A 21,024-nucleotide genomic window follows, 5' to 3' on the forward strand; every position below is an offset into this window, starting at 1 on the left:
GGAAGAAAAGCAGTGTTGAACATGCAGGCACATGCAGGCAACGACAACAGCAATAACCATGGAGAAACAAAAATGCACATGGACTTAAAAATATATTGCCAAGACATCCAATGAAAGCGAAAATGTGAACAAAAACTGGAGCAGGGATACTTTTCATCCTGAAACCAGATGTATAACACCATAACGGCATTGCAAGGCAGGGTCTATGGTTACATCATACTGACCTGTAAACACTCTCCCTGAAGTCAGATCTACTGCTGCATCAGTTCCTCCAGAATAATCAAAAGCATTCTTACTTTTATAGAAAAAATGTCCAGCTTCTGCTAAATTAGTGTCTGACATGGAAGGTTTCATTCCACCAATTCCTCTGTAACCATACGGCCCTGATCTATCATACTGGTAGTGGTCATCCCTATAACCAAAACGGTCTTCAGGAAGGGTAGTTGCAGGCTGCTGTGCCGTGCAGCTCCTCCCAAAGGGCAACTTGTAAACCATGTCACAGCACACAGCCCGTCTTCCTGCAGTCAAATCAACTGGTTTTTCATCGTCTTCTATGATTTTAGTCACCACATTTGAAGTAGACTCATCCATTGTCACAACAGTTCTATGAGACTTTGATGTGCTAAGATCTACCACTTCTCCATCACCCTGAGATACGGTGCTGTCAGTCCATCCATTTGTGACACCCACAGGAGGTACAGTGACAGGCTTTGTGACAGCCAATATCACTGCCTGGGCTGAAGGGCCTAATGATAAGTTTATTGGTGCTTCATCTCGAACCGTAGGAAAGGTCTGGCTGCTAGGTTTCCTGTACGGTAATTCGGTATGTTTTGATGTAGTAAGCTGGAGTGGTGATGTCATTGCATGCTCTATACCCACTTGGCTTTCTGTGCCTGCTGTGTAAATTGTAGTGTCTGTGCATGTGACAACAGCTGTTGTCTTAGAGTCCATGGTGATTGGAGTGACTGAGGAGGAAGCTGCACTGAGATTCATGATAGAAGGTTGGACGGCACTAATTTGTCGCCTGTAGGCTTCGTTTGCTGCGGTCTGCCTTTTCACATCCATTGCAGAAGCAGAAAGATCCATACATTTTTCAGTTGCTTTAGCTTCTGTTTTCGGTATTGTACGCAAATCAATGGCATCGCCTATAAGCGGCAACTTTCCATTTTCCTTATACTGATGCCTGTCTAGAGCCAGAGGCTCTGGGGGAATTGGTATGGAGACACTTCTGGGAGCAACACTTGGGCCTGCACTTCTCACGGCAGAAACCTCAGGTTTTGGAGCTTCTGCTGGAAGAAACTGTGTGAGTGAAGTTGGTACTGTTTGAGACAGAGATGGTGTTACAACAGGGACAGCAGAAAATGTCCCCAAAGTTCCAGCTGCATAAAGGGTTGGCTGTGAAGCACTTGGAATTTCTGTAGCTGTCATGGGAGGAATAATGGAAAATACTGTTTCAAGGGAAACCAGATCTTTTGGGGGTGATCCCAAGGGCCAACTTGTAATGGCTTGAGCAGGAGAAGAATCTGTTGGAGTCCCAGGTTCAGAGGGCAATGTAATAACCACATAAGTCTCCATGAGAGACTTAGAATATCTAGGTGAGGATTTATTAGAGTGTGGAGAAAGTGGAGAGGTAGGGGAAGGCAGTTTGTAGTCTGCTGAAGTCACTAAATTTAAAGACATACTTGTAGTTAAAGGTAGACCTGTTGGTTTGGGACATGTATCTGTCATTTTCTGTGTAGTCACTGGAACCTGAGGAATTGTGGGCTTGGGGGCAATTGGAGGTTTGCTTGCCTCTGGCCTATGTGTAAATACAAGTCCAGTTGGAATTGAAGAAGGCTTAGGGGGGACAGGAGGAGGTGCGGTAGCACATACTTTGGTTGCAGGTAACCCGTTACTTCTTCGAGCAGCTGTGGCTTCTACCGTAGTGACAGCATCAACATGGGTTGTAATCATAGTAGTTGGAGTCACTGGAGCCGCAGCTGCCAACTTTTTTTTAGGATAAGTGGGTGGCTTAGGAGAAATTGCTGGAGGCAATGGCGGAGGTGGGGGAGGAGGAGGTGGGGGAGGGGGAGGAGGAGGTGGGGGAGGAGGAGGGGGTGGCTGGGCTGATATGTCCAAAGAAGAACTTCGGAAAAATGGACGAGATTTAGATGGATGGGTAGAAACAGGAAGACTGCCAGATGGTAACCTATAGGTGGGCTTTTCCTGACCAGAGATCTTTCCAGATACAGATTGTGAAGATACAGGTTGTTCCTTAACTTGAGGGGCTATTACAGAAGAAGGTGTCTGGGCCAACCCAGTCTCAGGTAAGCTAATTTTTGTTACTTCAGCCTCAGGTTCTTCGCTTTTATCTTTATAAGCATCCAAAACTTCCAAAATAATTCCATCCCCAGTTTCTTTCTTGCCTTTTATTAAGTCCTTTTCAGATATAGGTAAGTCAGTGGAAGTGATGTCAGCTTGTGGCCTCTCCAGTTTAGTTCCTACAGATTCTGTGACAGAAGGTGCTATACCAGAGAAAGAAATCACAATCTGATCAGCATTAGTTCTACTTTCTGGTGTGATGGTCCGAGCTAAAGATACGCTTATATCTTCTGGATAGTCAATAATGCTGCCTGGAAAATAAGTTGAAGGAATTTCCTCGGGGTCTTTAAGTTTAGTTATTACAACTGCTGGCTCTGTATAAACAGTTGTTAGGCTGTCGAGGGTAGTGACTGGTGAGGAGCTATCTGTGGTGCAAACGGAAGAAACAGAGGAAGTGAGAGAAGGTGTGTCAGAAGGTGGGACAGACGTCGCACTTTCGGAAGGCTCGGAATAGGTCAATATTAGTGATTCATGAGCAATTATTTCCTGAATTTCTCTTGTATAATCAGTTACATATTCATCCTCAAGTTCTTCTGCTGAAAAGTGCTGGGTTATCTTAACATCTGGGATAGAGAGGGTTGCACTGCTGGTTGAGTCTGTAAGAGATGCTCCAGAAAGGATACTTGATGTCAAAGATGCATCCTGCACCCTGTCAAAGTCCAGCGTGGACTCTGCCATGTCATCTCCGATGGTAGTCTGTATGGGGCTGGATCCATCTGTTAGCTGTATCTGTCGCCGCTTCATGAGTTCCTCGTAAGCAGAATCAGCATCTAATAACTTCTTCTCTTCACTGGTGGAAGTTACCATGTTACCCAGATCCACTATCTCATGGCTTTCTGGAATGATATAAGAGCTTGAAACAATGTCTTCTTGAGGCACAATGGAATGTAAGCTTTCTAATTCATAAAACTCTTTCTGGAGGTCTGTAATTTTCTGCATAGGATCATCATAAATCTGCTCCTGGAGTCTTATTTTTTGCTCTCTTCCTCTCTGCTGCATAAATCCATTTTGTTCGTCTTGCCTGGTGAGCAGACTTCCATCTACTGATCCATTGTATGTGTCTTCTACTAAGGATTCATAAATGTAGTCTTCTATTAACATACCGCCATACAATGGCTCTTTTTCAAACACTTCGTCTCGTTCATTTGCAGCTGGAAAGGCTTTATATTTGTGGGGTTTCTGCATCATTTCTTCATACATCTCCTCAGCACTTTTTAAAGCCTTCTGAACACCTTCTTTCTGCATAACAGATTGCTCATCTGTTGGTGAGAATAAAGACACAGCTGTGGGCAATTTATAAACTTTTTGAACTTCTATTATTTTCTCGGGGCTTATTTCAAACCCTTCCGGGTCTGATTCTATGCTAGGTGAGTACTCAGAACAAGAGGATCTGTGTAGCTCTTCCATTTCTGCTGCCTGGCGCAATTCTTCTGTGGGAGATGCATCCTCGATGGGAGAGAGATTGCTAGGTGGTGTCTTTGGTCTTTCTCTCCGTCTCTGAGCTCGAAGTTCATCTTTGTCTTTCTTCGATTTCTTACTAGAGCTCTTCCTCTGCTGCTGCTCCAATTCTCGCTGCTTTTCTTGCTCTTTTAGTAATTCTTCTTCCTCTCTCAGTTCTTCTTCCTCAGAAGAATCTTCAATGGTGGGCAAAAGAGGGCCATGTGACCTGTGCCGAGCTTTGCGCTGCTGCTTGCTTTCTCCTTTTTTGTGACTTGGGCTACTGTCACTGTCCTCATCAAGCGATGATACTGATGTAGGCGATGTGCCAGGAGTGAAGCTGGAGGCATGGAGGCTGGAGGATCCCTCTCCCCTAGATCTGTCCTCGGGTGAGTCCGTCAGGCTTTCCATTTCTAATTCTGGCTCTTCATCAAAATACAAAGTCGCCTTTTTCTGAGCGGATTCTGAAGAGTACTTCTCTGCTGTTGTACTGTTGAGTTCTATTGTCTTGAATCGACGTAACCCTCCTCCTCCGGCAACAACAAGTTCTTCACTCTCCTGGCTTTTAGTTTCTCGAAATTTGAGTTCAGGGCTTTCATCAAAGGTCTCATCATCCTCGTCATGCCAGGAATGACGTCTCCCTGGGTCATCATCGAAACTGGTGCTACTCTTTCGAGTCAGCCGTCTGTGCTTCCCGGCTGCGCCTTTTCCTTTCCCCTTTGCTTCCTGCCTCTTCTGGCTCTCGGTAATACCACTGATCTCTTTGAGCTGACTCCTGATGAACTCTTCATCCTCAGAGCCCGAAGCATCCTCATCAGCACTCATTTCTATAATCTGTTTTCGAATATAGTCCTCCTCTTCCCCGGAACCTTGACTGTCTTCCTGCTTGTACTCATCGCTGCTCGTGGATCCAATACTGGTTCTCCGCTTCCGACGTACAACAGGGGAGTTTTCACTTTCGCTGCTGTCTTCAACTGAATCATAGGATGCTCTTCGCGGACTTAGGTCATCAGCCAGCTCAGGTTTCTCTTGGTGCTCCTTCCTGGAAGGAAAAAGGTGTTCGCTATCTTTTTTTGAACTAACTTTCTTTTCTTGACTCTCTTTGATCTCCTCTTCTGAAACAGTAACATCCAGTGTTTCAGATGGAGTCTGTGTTTTCTGCTGGTCCTGAGGCTTTTCTGGAGAAACCTTCTGGGGCTGTGTTTTCTTTTCTGCTTTTTCACCAACAAGTGTACTTGCCTGAGCTTCCAAAATAGATAGTACTGTACTTTCCAATTTAGCCAAGTCTGAGGGGCTGGAAGGGCTGCTTTCTTGTGAGAAAGAATCTTTTTTGAGTCCTTTCAGCAAATCTTTCTCATCACTGGGTATAAGACTTGGAATTTCCCCAAGAGAACCTGATATTCCATCAGAAGAATATCCTGTGTCACTCAGACCTTGCGGGCTCTTGGGTTGCTGAGAACTGGAAGTGTCTGATTTATCCTCTTCCTTTTCCTATCAGAGTAGAAAAGACAGAGACAAACTTGTTAGGGTCAAATTCGTCATATGTTTATCTCCATCATTATTAAGGAAACATTAATAATTAAAAAACAATTATGGGAAAATGCAAGTACATGATGATAGTTTTTAAAATGTTGGTATGAAAACAAAATTCAGAACAGTTGACATTCATTAACATCAGTTATTTTTCATTTCATGTAAATTTAAATCACATGTTTGTTGTCAATATACTTTTCCCATTCATTCTGTGATATCCCCTTTACATTTTAATTCTACTTTCCTTCAAATATATAATCTGTATAAGTACATTTACTTTGAGATGAAGTTCAAGTTGTTAAAAGAAAAAGGTCAGTCTCTCCCTCCCTCTGTCTCTTCCTCTCTCTTTCTCTCCTGCATGTATGTGTGTGTTCTGGGAGTCCAGAGGAGGCCAGTGGATGGTCTATTCTTCATTCTTTCCCTAATTCTCTTGATACATGGCCATTTGTTGGACCTGGAGCTTGCTGTGTTTTTTGTTTATTTGTTTGTTTGTTTTTTATTGGACTAGGCTAGATGACCATTGAGCCCATGAGATCTTTTGTTTGTGGTACCCATGTCCTCATTCCCAACCTTGGAGTTGGTGTAAGGTGAAGATGGCCATATGTATCATTTACATGGGTGCTGGAGTCTAAACTCTTTTCCTCACATACATAGAGTAGGCCCACCCATTCCCATCCCTTTCTCCCTTCCCCCTTCTCTTGCATATGTGAACATAGATTTCTTTTCTTTAATTGAAATAAATATTTTCTATACAATATATTCTGATTACAGCTCTCCCTACTCCAACTCAGCTGTGCTTATGTTAATTTGTCCCAGTTAGAGTTATCTAAAAGCAGGTGGCCTCAGTTGAGAAAATGCTCATGACAGGATACATAGACTGTCACAAAGAAAAAGGAAAAAGGAATCATGAAATGTTAACACAAAATGTTAAAACACTTTCCCTACACTGGCCCGTGTATGGTTTCCCTCTGTAGCCATTCCTCTGTGGTATGCTCTACCTCATTAACCTTCTGGTCCTGTCTCTTTCTCACATGGTTCACAGGTGCCAGTCACTACATTTCTGTGGTGCTGATGCTGTGATGATGTCTCCATCTGTATCCAAGGGCAGCAGTGATATAGAATGTTCATTCTACAGGCTTGAGGTCTGACAACGTTTTAGGGGTGGTTGATAAGTAATCTATTAGTTGTTTTGAATGCCTTTTCCTGGCAGAGTCAAAGAGAGTCATGCTCATTCAATAGGATACCCTGAAAAACTTCATAATGTTACTTTCTCTCCTACTGACGAGACTTAGGTGTGTATCCCTTTGCAGAGTAATGTGGCCTAATTAACCACATGGCTTAGTGAAACATCAGATCACTCATTAATCACTCATCAGCTTCAATGATTTGAGGCACCTACAACCTAAGCTTTACTATTATTACCTAATAATTATTATAATTAATTTATTATTAACAGCAATTAATTTAAAAGAATTTCTACATATCAGAACTTGGCATCCATCCACCTTCCTTGTCCTTAACACTGCTTTATTAATAACACATATTAACAAGGAAAACTTGGATGCAAATTACAGTCCAATAAGCTGGATCCAGACATAAGCTGAATCTTTTTTTCTCTAATTATTGATCTTCAAAATGGCCATTTGAAGTACTACAAAGTAGGATATAGTCAAAGGCTTATGTGAAGGTAAAATAATGTGGACTACTTTTTCTTGTTAATTTCTTATTACACTAGACTTAAAGATTAGAAATTTTTTAGGTGCTTCAAAAATATATGAGTGTACTTATTTAAGGAAAAGCATTAATCTATTCAGTTAGTATTTAAAGATATAGATGTAACAAACCTACTTTTGTGTAATCTATAAAGTATATATACAGATGTAAACAATATTAATGATTATAAAAGTTAATTAATTTTTTATTTGAATAATCAGGAAATTGACATTTTTTAATTATCTGTTTTACTTTTCACATTGAATGCTATTTAAAACAATCTCCAAAATTCTAAAATAAGAATAAAATTTCCATTAGGTTCCTTTCATTTACAAATGTTGAATCTTTGATGAAGTCAGATAGAGAGACTAGTGACCCCGTAGACAGTTTTAAAACAAAAACGTTATTGTTCATTTCAAGGAGAAGACTTTCTGCTTTGAATAAATTATCATTACATTCTGCCACACTGCTCTATATTATAGAGCACATTTTCGAGGCATAGAATTTTAGCTAGTTGAGTTTTCCTACTCTATACTTTTAAATAATTATTCAAAAATTTCAGGCACTGGGTCAATAAATTACTATTTCACAGGACAGATTGAAGATTCTCTTTCCCATGAGCTTCCCGTGGCCTTTTATTGGACAGTAAGCCATTGGGGCGGGGGGGGGAAGAGAAGACAGTAATGAGTTAATACCACTTGAAATTCCTCTGATAGTGGTGTACTTTCTAGGATACCTAGGGGGAGGAAATGCTCAAAAACACATATGCTCTGCCACAGTTGTCTGTGTTTTTTCCACAGAAGTTGAATCCATTAGCATTCTACATTGAAGGAAAACAGAAGTTTCTGAAGATTAGTAGCACTAAGACCTGATATCTAGGATACCGACAAAAAACTGCGAACACAGAGAACAGTAAGAGCTTGGTTAATTTTTCCAGACTAGATTTTAAGTGAACAGAAAGAAGACAGAGGCTATCTTTAATGTCTATAGAAAGTTTATGTTAAGATGGACAGCAAATATGATTATCTAAATCACTAAAATCCAGATTGAATCCATAAAATTGAGCCCAAGAACGAGAAAATATTGTTCACCAGAACACTTGATTATTTCTCATAGAGATAATGTAGGTATGACGTTTAGTGTCTATGGATAACTTGAATATTATCCTTACAGTTATTGTAGACAGAAAACAAAGTACACACTAAAATATGTGTTAATTTAAATTTCCATTTAGAAGACTGTGGTTTTTCAGTATAATATGTGAAATAAAGATTTCAAAAGTTTCCTGCTTGAGTAACTAGGTGAAAAACAAAATTTTATAGCAACATGATTTTAAAATATGAAACTAAAAGGGTTAAAGTAGTATGCTTCAAATATATTCAAATATGTTCATTTTATTATACAATCATTGTAAATTTCTTCAATCGATGCATTTTGGAAATGTGAGTATAAAATAAAATGATGTAGCAACAAGAAATAAAAACAACACAGGATTAAAACTGAAAAACTGACAAATGAATATAAGATAATAAAAATATACAGGCTGTGAAAGTTACCCAAAGGATTATGCCAAAAGTTAGGAAAAGAGCTGAATAAGGAGAGGCCGTGCTTCAGAAGGGCCCAGGAGGAAGATGAGGAGAGGCAGCGTGTGTGAGTGGAGGTTTTATTATCAGGACAGTGCTAACATCCTCATCCCATGTGCCTCAAGTACACATTGACATGTGGGTATAAAATCTGATCTCCTACTTTTAAAACGGCCACCATAATATTTATGTTATCAATTGTTGTGTATGTTAGATGGGGGGAAGGAATTTTCTTTGAGATTTCCTACAATGTATTAAGACCTAGCTGAGGAGTAGTACTTGGATTTTAAAATGGCAACATAGAAACCAATATAGGGAGTTCTACAGCAGGAGATGTTGACTGTCAGTCATGGGGTGAGAAGGAAGCACAGAAAAGAGCCACTCAAGTGGGGCGTCTGTGATGGACACACAGTGAAGAGGCTGCACAGGCACACAAGAAAAAAGCAGAGCCACTTCAGGGGGGAGAAAACAGTCTATGCATAATAATCACATGAAAGTGTTTGTGCCTTTGATTTCCTACTTGTTGAGGAAAGTTATAATGCAGCCAGATACCATAGTGGGGAAATCCAAGCTAAGCTATTCAGGAAAGACCACTCACTGTTGTGTGTAGATATGCACTCAACATATCTTGGGTCTGATGTTTTTTATGTTATCATTTAAATGCTGCAGAAAGATTTAGTCATAATTTTGGAAATGGACAGAAAATACTGATGTTGTTTAAGTTCTAACTGTTCCCCTGGTCTACCAAAGCCTAATGGAAAATTGGAAGTTCTATTGTAAGAAAGAGAAATATAGTAGGAAAATCACTTTCTCTTTTCGCTGTTAATTTAAAGCTTATTTCTTGGTAAAGAAGAAATATGGCTAAAGCACCTTTTCTATAGTAGATGAATGCAGACAATACTCATAGAGACACACACAGACACACACACACACACACACACAGAGACACACACAACAATAAAAATCAAATACAGAGAGCCCATCAGTTTGAGAGGAAGGAAAGGTTTTAAAGGGGGCTGAGAAGAATTAGAGGGAGCAGACATTAGGTTGGAAGGAGAAATTGGGAAGGTGATATAATTATATTTTTAAGCAATATTAATTAGGGTTCCTTTAAAAATGGCAGAATTTCTTCTTTAAATGTTACTTAAGACAGAATATTATTGAACGTTCACACTAAAGGAAAAGTGTGTATTACTCTAGACTATATTCTGACTCTAAGTAATCCTCCCATATTCAGTGTATGACCTTACATGGTGAATAAAACTAGAATTAACAATGAACATATAAAATTACTTTCATTCTGGATTTTGACCATGCCTCTCTCCTTTTAACCAATAATGTTGTGCTGTTCACAGCTTAGAAGGCTATCAAGAGGAAAAACAAAACAAGGCAAACAACAGTCAAAAAAAAAAAAAAAAAAACAAAAAAAAAAAAACAACAACAACAAAAAAAAAACTCCTTGCCTCTTACAAAGCCAAATAGCTTAATGATACATTATTTTAGGTAAAGAAAAATGCTGATTTATAATCCCACGCTGGATTACAAATAATAATAATAATAATAACATGGGCCTATAGGAAAACGTTTCATTTTTCTGTATGATCTCACCATTTTATCTCTATAGAATTTAACTAAGGTATCAAAATAAAATACCATGTATGTGTTAGAGAATTTTATCTCTGTGGAATTCGATTAATGTATCAAAATACCACAGAAGTGAAAAGAGGTTAGAGTTCTCGGGAACGCAGTTGATAGTTTATAGGTTTTTCACGTGCACCCTGTCTTTGATCAGCTCAGGTACTGTGTAAGCATGGTGCAAAGCACATGGGAGACTGAGATGGTAGGAAACACAACTTACTGCCTTTTCTTTACTCGGCTCCACGTGGCCATCCTTTGCACCGCCTTCTGCCTGAGCCTGTGTCTCTGCTCTGCTCTCCTCTCCTGCCTTGGGGAACTTCAGAGGTGTGCTGCCTGGCTGGTCTTCCGTCCTGCTGTCTGGCTGCTGCTCCTCACCTGCCATTGCAGCGGCTCTGCCCCTGGGCTCTTCTTCTGGAATCTGTACGTGAGCTTTAGGTATTTCATGTCTCTCTTCCCCCTCTGAGGCCGATGGTTTTGCTTCTGGGGGTGATTTCTTATCATCGGGGACTGGCTTCTTTTCTTCAGGGGATGGCTTTTCTTCAGCAGGTGGCTTCTTTTCCTTTTTATCTTCAGATAGGGCTTTTTCTTCCTCAGATGGTTCCTTTTCCGGCAGGGCCGAAACTTTGCTTTTTGTAACTTCACTTTCTTCTAGTTTTTGATCTGTAGTGACCGTAGGAGGCGTTTTCTCGATTGATGGTGTTTCTTTTTCTGGGATCGGTTTTTCCGTTTCTGTTTTTACTTCTGTTTCCTTCTTTTGACCTTTAGCGAGGGCCCCCGTGGGTGTTTTCTGAGATGAGGGTTCTGCAGGGGCAGGTACAGGGGATGCTTTGGGTCCTGAGGAAGCAGGTGGCATTTTGCCCATATCTCCAAGTTGTCCTGATAGTGCTCTCTGTGTCTGGCAGTTCAAACAAAGCCATTCTTGAATCTGCAAGACAAACAGCAGTGAGTGGATTAAGAGCACAGCAGACTTTCTATTCCAGTGCATTAATCAAGATGAAAATTTTAAGTGCCTAGTGGTTCTGTTGATTGTTGACAGGAAGAGGGTGATTCATTGTCTTCTAAGGAAAAAAAAACATTTAAAAATATAAAGGGACTATATAAATTTAAATGCCACACAATGATAACCAATCTCTACATACACCTCTGATAAGAAAAAGAGGGGGAATGGGAAAATAGACATAGAAGGACCTAGAGAAGTACTCACTTAGGGGTCTGTGGTGAAAAGCAACTTGAAAGAAAATTTTTCACCTAGTTGCTGTAAACTTAGTATTTCCATCATAAATTTACTCAAATACAATTATATTTTATAATAACTTTGATTTTGTGCAAAATTACACAGAGCTTCTTTGAATTCAGTTTACCCCTTGTGTCCACTGGGTAGCATAGAGTTACTAACATGTAATTCTCTTATTTTCTTTCAGATTAATAAAATTATTCCATTTTTAATACTAGCCATATGTATTCATCAGTTAAGTAGGATGGAGTCTTAGTTCAAATTGTTTGGCTTTTTTCCCAAAATATATTCTGATTTTTGGGTGGAAATGTTTGCTTATGTGACCATTGCTTAAGGTATAACAGGTTGTATCCGCCTTCAGGAGATCACGTTAGGTTGCACTCAGCTAAACAGTTTCCTGGGGACTATTTTTTCAGAGTTCTGAGTGAAGGTAAGAGGACCCAACATTTTGAGAATCCGCTATTTCACTGTTTTGCAAGCTAAGCCATGAAAAACTAGTCTCTGAAAAGAACACATGCAAACTGTTCACACAGGAGGCAAGCGCTAGGCTAAAGGCGGACACTCTTTAAATTTTGTTTTGTGCTTCGTGATCTCTACTTTAATGTAAGAAATAAAGGCTGTACACATTGTTCCCTTCTAATTATTACCATTTAATGTGTATTTATTTTGCAAGAAAGAAGGTGGGAGGATCCTATAAATAAGACCGCCTGCTTTTTTTTAATGTTGAATTGTCTCCAGATAAATTCAATTTCAAATTGCTCTTCACACTGGCTCCTTGATGCAGCTGCGTGGCTTGAATACCTTAGAGAAAAATCACTTACTGTTGTAGAACACTATTAAAGAAAATTTTTATTTGTCCCCTGCTTCCTAGTTTTCAGGGACTTTAAAACATGGTGCTTAATATATTTGATTATCTTTGTAAGCTATATGGGGTTATGCTTTCTTACCGAAAGTAAGATGAACTCCACCTTTTACGTTCAGTGAGGCCTGTATATGAAGCATTAAGATATATATACTTGGGTCCCTTTACTTTTGGTATGTTTGATAATAATTCTCATTATCAATCTATCCTTTTTTCCCTTTGCTTTCCTTCCTCCCTTCAATTTTTTTTTCGATTCCAGGTTTCTCTGTGTATCCCTGGCTGACACAGAACTCTCTATGTAGACCAGGTTCACCTTGAACTCAGAGGTCCAGATGCCTCTGCCTCCTGAGTGCTAGGATTAGAGGTATGTGCCACCACCACCTTTCCGCAATATATTAATGTCCATCTTTATTAAGATTCTGTGAAAGCATCTCTGGTGTGAACTATAGTTTTACATAACAACTATGTCCACAGGTCATGTGGAAGAAAGTGCCTTGATCACCTGCCCAATACTGAGTGTCTCCGTTCTGTGCTGATTTGTCACCAAGGATAACAGGATCTACAGAATATCAGTCTACATCTCTAGTATGGTTTTAGAAATCATTACTTGATTGAGATACATCTTGATATATTTTCATTATTCATATTTTGAGCTTGACATTTTTAAAAAAGAAGTGGACAAAAATAGCAGCTTCCTGGTGCTGTTTTGTAGCAAGGATTCTAAAAATTCCATGCAGGTGGGAACTAGGCATTTTCACCTGGCATTTCCTATTATAAATAAGCTGGGGCCTTTTAATCTAGCAATAATGTACTTCCCATCCCACTGGGAAGTTTTTTCTATTATAAAACTTTTTTTGTCATATATTGAGTATATGATAAATACCACAGAGCACATGACTTTTCGTAAAAGAAAATATGTTGAGAAAATGAAGCACATTGATATTTGGGAGATAGTATACTCAAAGTTTTCATTACTTTAAAATCTAGGTTAGAGGATTAGCACCGTATGGTGTATGTATCTAATCTATTATATCAAATAAAATACTTTACTCCCCCAATATATAGTTTGTTTCGTAAAGGTAAAAGGCAGCGGTGGCTGTTCTTCCATATAAATGGATGGCTGTGCACCTCTATGAGATAAGATACAAACCCTGAAAATTATAACAGATCTCTGACTGCAAGATATACTGGCGCAAGAATGAAAAGAATGCTAGTGGAGGTAATCAGTCACTCTTTGCTTGGATTTATGCCACACTCCACAGATAGATTCTATGTCTGGCAGTGTCAGTGAGGCCAAGAACCTGAGGCTAGTTATGCCGTCAGCTCGGGGATAGAGTCTACTATGATCGTTCTATTAAGTCACCAGAGCAAATGGATACCCATAGGTATGTGCACTTCTCAGCTTTCATTGGAGAAACTTATTTTTCACAGTAATTAACACTGAAATCTACAAACGGACAGTGTGCTGAGAATGAGAGACTTTTGAAGATTCATCCCTGTATATAGTATCTGCATCTAAGGTCAGGGTTTAGAGGTGTGTACAGAAGATGGGGAGGAAAGAATGTAAGAGCCATCATGGTGGATGATATCAGGGAGACAACATTTTTGAGACACAACAAGGCAGTTGCATCTATGGATTCACATCGACTATATCAACATTCACAAAACCTTCACACACTGAAGTGAGACAAAATCCCAGCACAGGTGAATGGAAGTAGGCTAAAATTCCTACACTTATCCAAGAAGCTGGTCATGATGGGTAGATGCTGGGAGAGGGAAATTCAGTTCTCTTCAATAGATTGACACTGGGTATGTCAACCACACTGTAGGATAGACTCCTCTTCTTCATGAATAGCTGGTCAATAAAAATTGGACTATTTGCTTGTTTTAAAAGAGACAACACACATGGAATTTAGTGCATAGAGAGGTGGAAGAGAACTTACAAGGCATTTGTGAAGGGAAAAGAATAAAACTCAAATATACTGTATGATATCTATGATGTTTTACAATCCAGAAGACTAGAGAATCTGCTGTAAAATTGTCTCCAAGAAACAAAAGAGAAGCTCCACCCATGATACTTGAAGAAGGTCTGAACAAGTACTACATCAATAGACTTGCTAAAATGGATGTGGGGAACCTCACAGAGCCACACCCATAGGTGTACAGGCTACTAAATGTTGAAGTGTGAGAAACAATCTTCTTAAATAGGATCCTCCTGTTTTGCTATTTGATATGAAGGGGTCAGCTCTGAAATTGTATACATATAAGTAGCATTAAATAATCTGAATATGTTGTATTGTATACAGTTAGGCATTATATCCATATATCATATCTATACCTCAAGCATTATAATATATATCAACAAACTTAAGAAGTTACGAATTGGAGAGGGAGCAATGTGGATAAATGGCAGAATTTTTATTTTTAATAAAGATATTATATTTCTAAAGACATTTCTAATACTGACTGTACTACTGATCTTATCTCTGCTAACTATAGAAGCATATAAAGACATTTATAAACATACTTACATAAATTCTGAGGCTCTCAAATCATGTTGATTTGCTTTTATGTATTTCATAGATTTTAATGTTTTATTTAGAGGTAGTCTTACTAGTGTCAGTGGAAAAAACTATTAATTAAAATTTTTAGCCAGTTAATATTCAATGTAACAAAATCAGAAGCCTCCATATTATGAAAATTCTCACATTCTCAGTTACTTCTTTAACCTCAGTTATTAGAATATAAAAATGTATATCCAAGTAAAGAAAAATCCAATATATAAAAAGTATATTAAAAATAACTGTGCTGATCATACCATATCCAAACACATTCAATTATCAGGTAGAACGTGCTAGTGAAATGCATTTATTCTAACACTTAATCATCAAAGCCTGATCAAAACAAAACAACACTCTAAAAATCCATAAATGTTAAGAGGGGAGCAGGAAATGAAGGCAATACCAAAGAAACAGCAAAGGAACTGTGCCATGCTGTTCAGCATTTCTCCATCAATAAGTAATTTGCTTTATGTGAGATTTCAGCTGTAACTATAGCAACAATACCATTAAGTAAAATCACAGAATTCAGGGCTGCTGGCTTGTTTTCTAAGTATCTCTTTTGAAGTATGCATCTAAGGCTTGCAGCAGGTGAAAATGTACCAATAGATGTAAAATGCTTGGAAATGATGGTCAAAAAATATAATTCACATGCATTTATATTTGCATCTCAAAGTCTTACAAATAGCATTTTGCATTAATTTTTATTAAAGTAACAACTGAACTGATTTGGAAACTAATACATTTTCTACTTTCCTTCAACAGAAGGGCTGAACCAGCGGCCACATGTCTTGAAACAGAGAGAATTGTAATGAAAATAACATTTTTGTGTTTTGTGCACCTTTTGGTTCTACAATAATATGCTTGAGCAATAAATGAACACTGTGGTGGCTTGTTGATGTGTATAACATTTAAAATGCTATTACACAAAAATTAATTATCGTAATGTATTTGTAAATCATACCTTTAAAAGATTTTAAAATATTTAAGTGTGTGTGTGTGTGTGTGTGTGTGTGTGTATCATATGCACAGGTGGAGGTTGGAAAGGTTTAAAAAAAAAACATTGGATTCTCAGAGTCAGAGTTACTAGTAGGTGTTGTGAGCAATATGATGTGGGTGCTCAGGCTTAGACTCTGTAGAAGTGCAGCAAGTGTTCTTAACCACTGAGCTATCTCTATAAACAATGAAATCACCTTTCACTTACTGACAGTTCCAAAAGTATGGTAACAGCATTGTCATTTGTATCAGTAATTTATACTATTTTAGCTGTATTTATTTATTATGAGATCCTGTGTTCCTAAATGTAACCTGATATCCAAAAAAAAAAAAAAAAAAGTTGTTACTATGTCATGTTTTGGTATTTGTGAAAGAAAAAAAAAGAAATAGAATTGAATGTTGGAAACACTTTTTTCCCCATTATTTACAATCCGGAGCCATTTATTTAATTGGTCACCTAGAAAATACATCTTATGGGGGAAACACTTTTTCTAGACTATCTAATCAGTTTTGTTAAACCATAAAACTATGATGTGAGAAATCTAACCATGGAATTACCATTTACAAGTGTGCAAATTAACCTCGCATGCTGGTGCAAGTCTGTCATATCAGCACTCCAGAGTTAAAGCAAGAGGAACAGAATGCTAGATTTGTTTCTGCTACGCAATGAACTGAAGACTGGCGTGAGGTATACAAAACACTGTTTCAAAAACAAATATATGCAAAATCGGTTATTTGCGGGACTTTTCTTACTCTGTCTCTCCTAAAAATGAACAATATATGGCTGAAGTACTTTTATCATTAAATATCATGTTACTGTATATTTTTAAATTAGAATATGTAATTTTCATCATACTTTTGGTCTTTTTATGATTAACAAAAGAATGACTCAAATACAAAATACAAATATTTAATAATGTGTGCTTTCTCATTGGTATATATGTACAAAATGAATTACATAAGAAGTTAAGGAAAAATAGGCATGTATATATGTAAAACAATACAAAATAAGCATTTCCTTATGTAAAACTGGAACATGGGAAATATATACTTTACTGAGAGTAGAATGACTGAATTTAAGGATAAGGATCAGTTAAGAATAATTCGCAGAAGGCTGTGGGCAACTTGGACAATTTCCAAGGTCCTTGGTCTGAGGTGATCAGTGGATATGCCCATGTCTATCACTTCTACAGTGTCACACAACTGCCCTGTGCATCCCAGAATAGTCACTCTGCTTCTTTTCTCAGAAGCATAAAAATTATGCTTCCACATACTCAGAATACATTAACAATATTTTCATAAACAGCCACATGCTAACTAAAATCACATGTATCATATAATAAATAAAAATCGTATTACATGTGTATTATAGTCAGAGATTTAAAATACGTTAAGAATATAATTCCATCCTTTTTGTTGATTTCTGCTTTCATTTTTTTTCATGACCTAAACCAGAATCTTTTTTTTTTGTATTTCCTGTTATAATACATTTTTCATAAGTACAAAAATAATCTGAGTGGTGATTTAAAGAATTATATACCTATCACATAAATTTTGTGCCTGGATTTAAGTAGCTGTAAATTATTACACTGAAACAATTGTGATTGAACTCACTAAAGAAAACCATGGGTTTAGGTTCTTCTGACACCACACACACAAATAGATATACACAGGCATGCATGCACATAGACACGCATACACACACAAAGACACACACATGCACACACAATAGCAGTTTATTTGTCATGTTGTGAAATACCTATTAAGATGTACACTTATGAGAGTGAGGATCTGTGTTTGCTTATAGTCTGAGCATATAGACCATTATGGTATAGAATCATGGCCTTAGGAACTTGAAGAGGCAGCTGTACCTGTTGTATTTACAGTCTGGAACCACAGTGACTGATGCTTAGTCAACTTTCTTCCTTTCACCCACTCCAAGACTGGAGCTGCCCTCATATCGGGTAGGTCTACTCACTTAATTTACCCAATTTCTCAAATGCCCAGAGAGTTGTCTCCAATGTAATGTCAGATTCTATCAATTGAACAATTGATATAAACTATTAAATTCAGTATTAGTTCATAGAGGCTGTTATGACAAAATGCCATCTTCAGCTAGTGTATTCTAAAAATAAATCTCTCCTAGTCCAGAAATCCAGAGGAAGATGTTTCCTGTTTCTCCTATACTCAGGCTGGGAGAGACTGCTGTTGAAGAGTCAAGCAACATCAAAAGCATCTTTTATAAGAGGACCAATCACATTCCTGAGGCTCCACCCTAGTGACCAAATCATATTGTATGTAGTATATATATAATTGTGTGTCCACATGTGTATCTGGGTGTGTACACACATGTTTTTGGATGAACCTAGAAATCAGAGGTTAATATCAGGTATTTTGTTCAGTCATTCAGTTGATAAATTATGCTTGCCAAATTGGATAATTTAAGTAGCTGGACTGCCTCAGAGATCCCATCACAGCCCTCCTAAAAATGTGGGACCAGAAGATGGACACTCTGTCCTACCATACAGCACAACTCTAGTTTTGTTTGTTGGAACAGTACAATGATCATTATCTGTAGGGCATGTGGGATTGTGCTAAGAGACAGGCATAAAATCTGATAATCTGAGTGCTCTCAGACTCCAGGAAACTCGGAGAGTAGAGAACAACAGTAGTTGAGCCTCTTCCTGCCTGTATCTGTCCCTGCTCTGGAACATATAATCACAACACCCTACTGAGGGGAACATGGGTACTCAGTCAGATAGCATAACACTTAGACTGCTTCTCTGTGCTAATAGGCATTTCAGTAGCCTAAGCCTTCGGCCTATGACCTTCCCTTCCTTGGTATTCCTTCCACCAAAAGATATATAATCCCTGGTTCATCCCAATAAAGTGTATGCATTTATATCCAGCACCAAATAAAGTAATAAGGACAATCAAGGATTGTCTCAGAGAGTCACTTCATTAAAGATTGCTGCAGGGCAGGCCTTCACCTAAAAGAGATATGCCTAAAACTCCCAAAGAAGGCTATTTCTTTTCCAGCCTCAGGCTGGGTCCTGTTCATTCTGTGTTCTGCCTTCCCCCTCCTACCTTCCAGCAGAGAGGCCGAACAAAGTACAATTATCTGCCTCCTTTCCCCCATAACTTTTCAATAAACACCCCCACAGGTTTTCCAATAATCTATATATGTATGTTGGGCATAAAGAATGTGTTTATAGTGAATACCCCTTAACCACTGACCCAATAAGGACTTGAAAGTGAAGATGTGAGTGAATTATTCTGAGGCACTGGATGAGTTAAGAAAATGTAGATGTTAGTTATAAAGTGTCATGATAGTTGTCATTTTAATAGAATCTGATAAAGACTGTATACTAAAATTTCACCATTGCTGTTTATACCTGAGCACATTCATTAGGCTCAGATCAAAAACCCAGAAATAAAATAGAACTCCTACTTTTAAGACAAGTTGTTTTATCTGTATGTTACTTCCTCCTTTGGCTGCTTGCGTTCAAGAGGATAAATTTCCCCTGAAGGAATGTCATTGCTTTGTTGAGCTGCAAGCTTGTGTAAATGACTAGGTCAGGAGCAGCACAAAATGAATGGTGTATTTAAGCATTGCAAAGACAGAAGGGAAAAATGTGTCTCAATTTGCAAGGAAAATGATGTATTAAAAATAGACGTGCAGCAGGTTCAGAGAGAGAAGACTGAGTAGAATATGGTTGGTTAGAGGACCCTGTGGATATGCTTTATCTTATTAAATTCTCACTCATCCTAAGAGTTTCTAGCCCCTTCTGCCTGGTCCTTTCTATTGTCTGGTCCTTTAGCTGGGATAGACTGCTAAGTAGTCTGCTCTCCAGAAGACACCATATCCTCAGGTATCCCAGGAGATCCATGACACTTAAGGCATCTGACACCACAGCCAGAGACATCCCAAAAGATCCTCTGAACTTAGGACACCACAGCTTGAAGGCATCCCAGGAGTTCCTCTGTACACATGGGGAAACTGGGCAACTGACTCCACAGACTAAAGACCACCTGTGGGCTCAGTGGCATGCAGGACAACTGACCCAAAAGACTGAAAGCTTCCCGGGAATTCTATTGCACACAGGGAAACACAAACCATAGTCCATAGTCCATAGTCCCCAGTCGATATCAGCTTCACACAGGGCAATAGCTTGACTGGTCCTCTGAAGACTCAACAGTCTGAAGGCCTCCCGGGAAATCAACTGCAGCCAGGACAACAGATCAGCAGCTTCTCTGCCCTCTGATGACCCTCCAGTTTGAAGGCCTCACAGGAGGTATGTTACAACCAGGGCCACAGGTCTACCAGGAGAATTGAAGCAACCCAGGGACAAAAGAGGTAGACTACAGACAGAGTCACCCAGACCAGCAAACACCAGGGATACCAGATGGCAAAAGCAAGTACAAGATCATATGCAACAGAAGCCAATATATATGGCCATCATCAGAACCCTATTCTCTCACCAGAGCAAGCTCTGAATACAACAACATACCTGAAAATCAGAAAGCTGCCCTAAAATCCTATCTCATGAAGATAATATAGTCCTTTAAGGAGGATATAAATAATTCACTGAAAGAAATTCAGAAAAACAGAGGTAAGCAGGTAGAAGCCCTTAAAGAGGAAACAAAGAAATCTCTTAAAGAAATATAGGAAAACACAAACAGGCAAAGATATTGCATAAAGTGGTCCAAGACCTAAAAGTGAAAGGAGAAAAAATAAAGAAAATACAAATGGAGGCAACTCTGGAAATGGAAAACCCAGGAAATAGGTCAGGAATGACAGATGTATCATGGAGAAAATACAAGAGATAGAAAAGAGAATCTCAGGTGTAGAAGATACCTTAGAAAAGACTGAGATAACTGTCAAAGAAAACTCAAAACAGTAAAAAAAAAAACCCTAACTTAAAACATACAGGAACTTTACGACACAATGAAAAGACCAAATCTAAAAATAATTGGAATGGAGAAGAATGAAATTTCCCAGCTTAAAGTACCTGAAAATGTCTTCAACAAAATCATAGACAAAAACTTCCCTAACCTAAAGAAAAAGATGGCCATAAATGAACAATAAGCCTATAGAACAGCAAACAA

At 38.5% G+C, this 21,024-nt stretch overlaps 1 protein-coding gene across 1 annotated transcript in view; it reads right to left on the reverse strand.

The window, feature by feature from the left end:
* Positions 1–21,024, reverse strand: part of PCLO (piccolo presynaptic cytomatrix protein) — a gene marked incomplete at both ends in the record, with an annotated part of 299,800 nt that overhangs the window by 155,028 nt on the left and 123,748 nt on the right. The window contains 2 exons of the mRNA XM_080936500.1: positions 225–5,289; positions 10,486–11,190. Of these exons, the coding sequence (XP_080792626.1) occupies positions 225–5,289; positions 10,486–11,190 (5,770 nt within the window). The remainder of the gene's footprint in view (positions 1–224; positions 5,290–10,485; positions 11,191–21,024) is intronic.

This window comes from Micromys minutus (assembly GCF_963924665.1).
Source record: "Micromys minutus genome assembly, chromosome: 23".
In the NCBI taxonomy this organism is placed as follows: domain Eukaryota; kingdom Metazoa; phylum Chordata; class Mammalia; order Rodentia; family Muridae; genus Micromys; species Micromys minutus.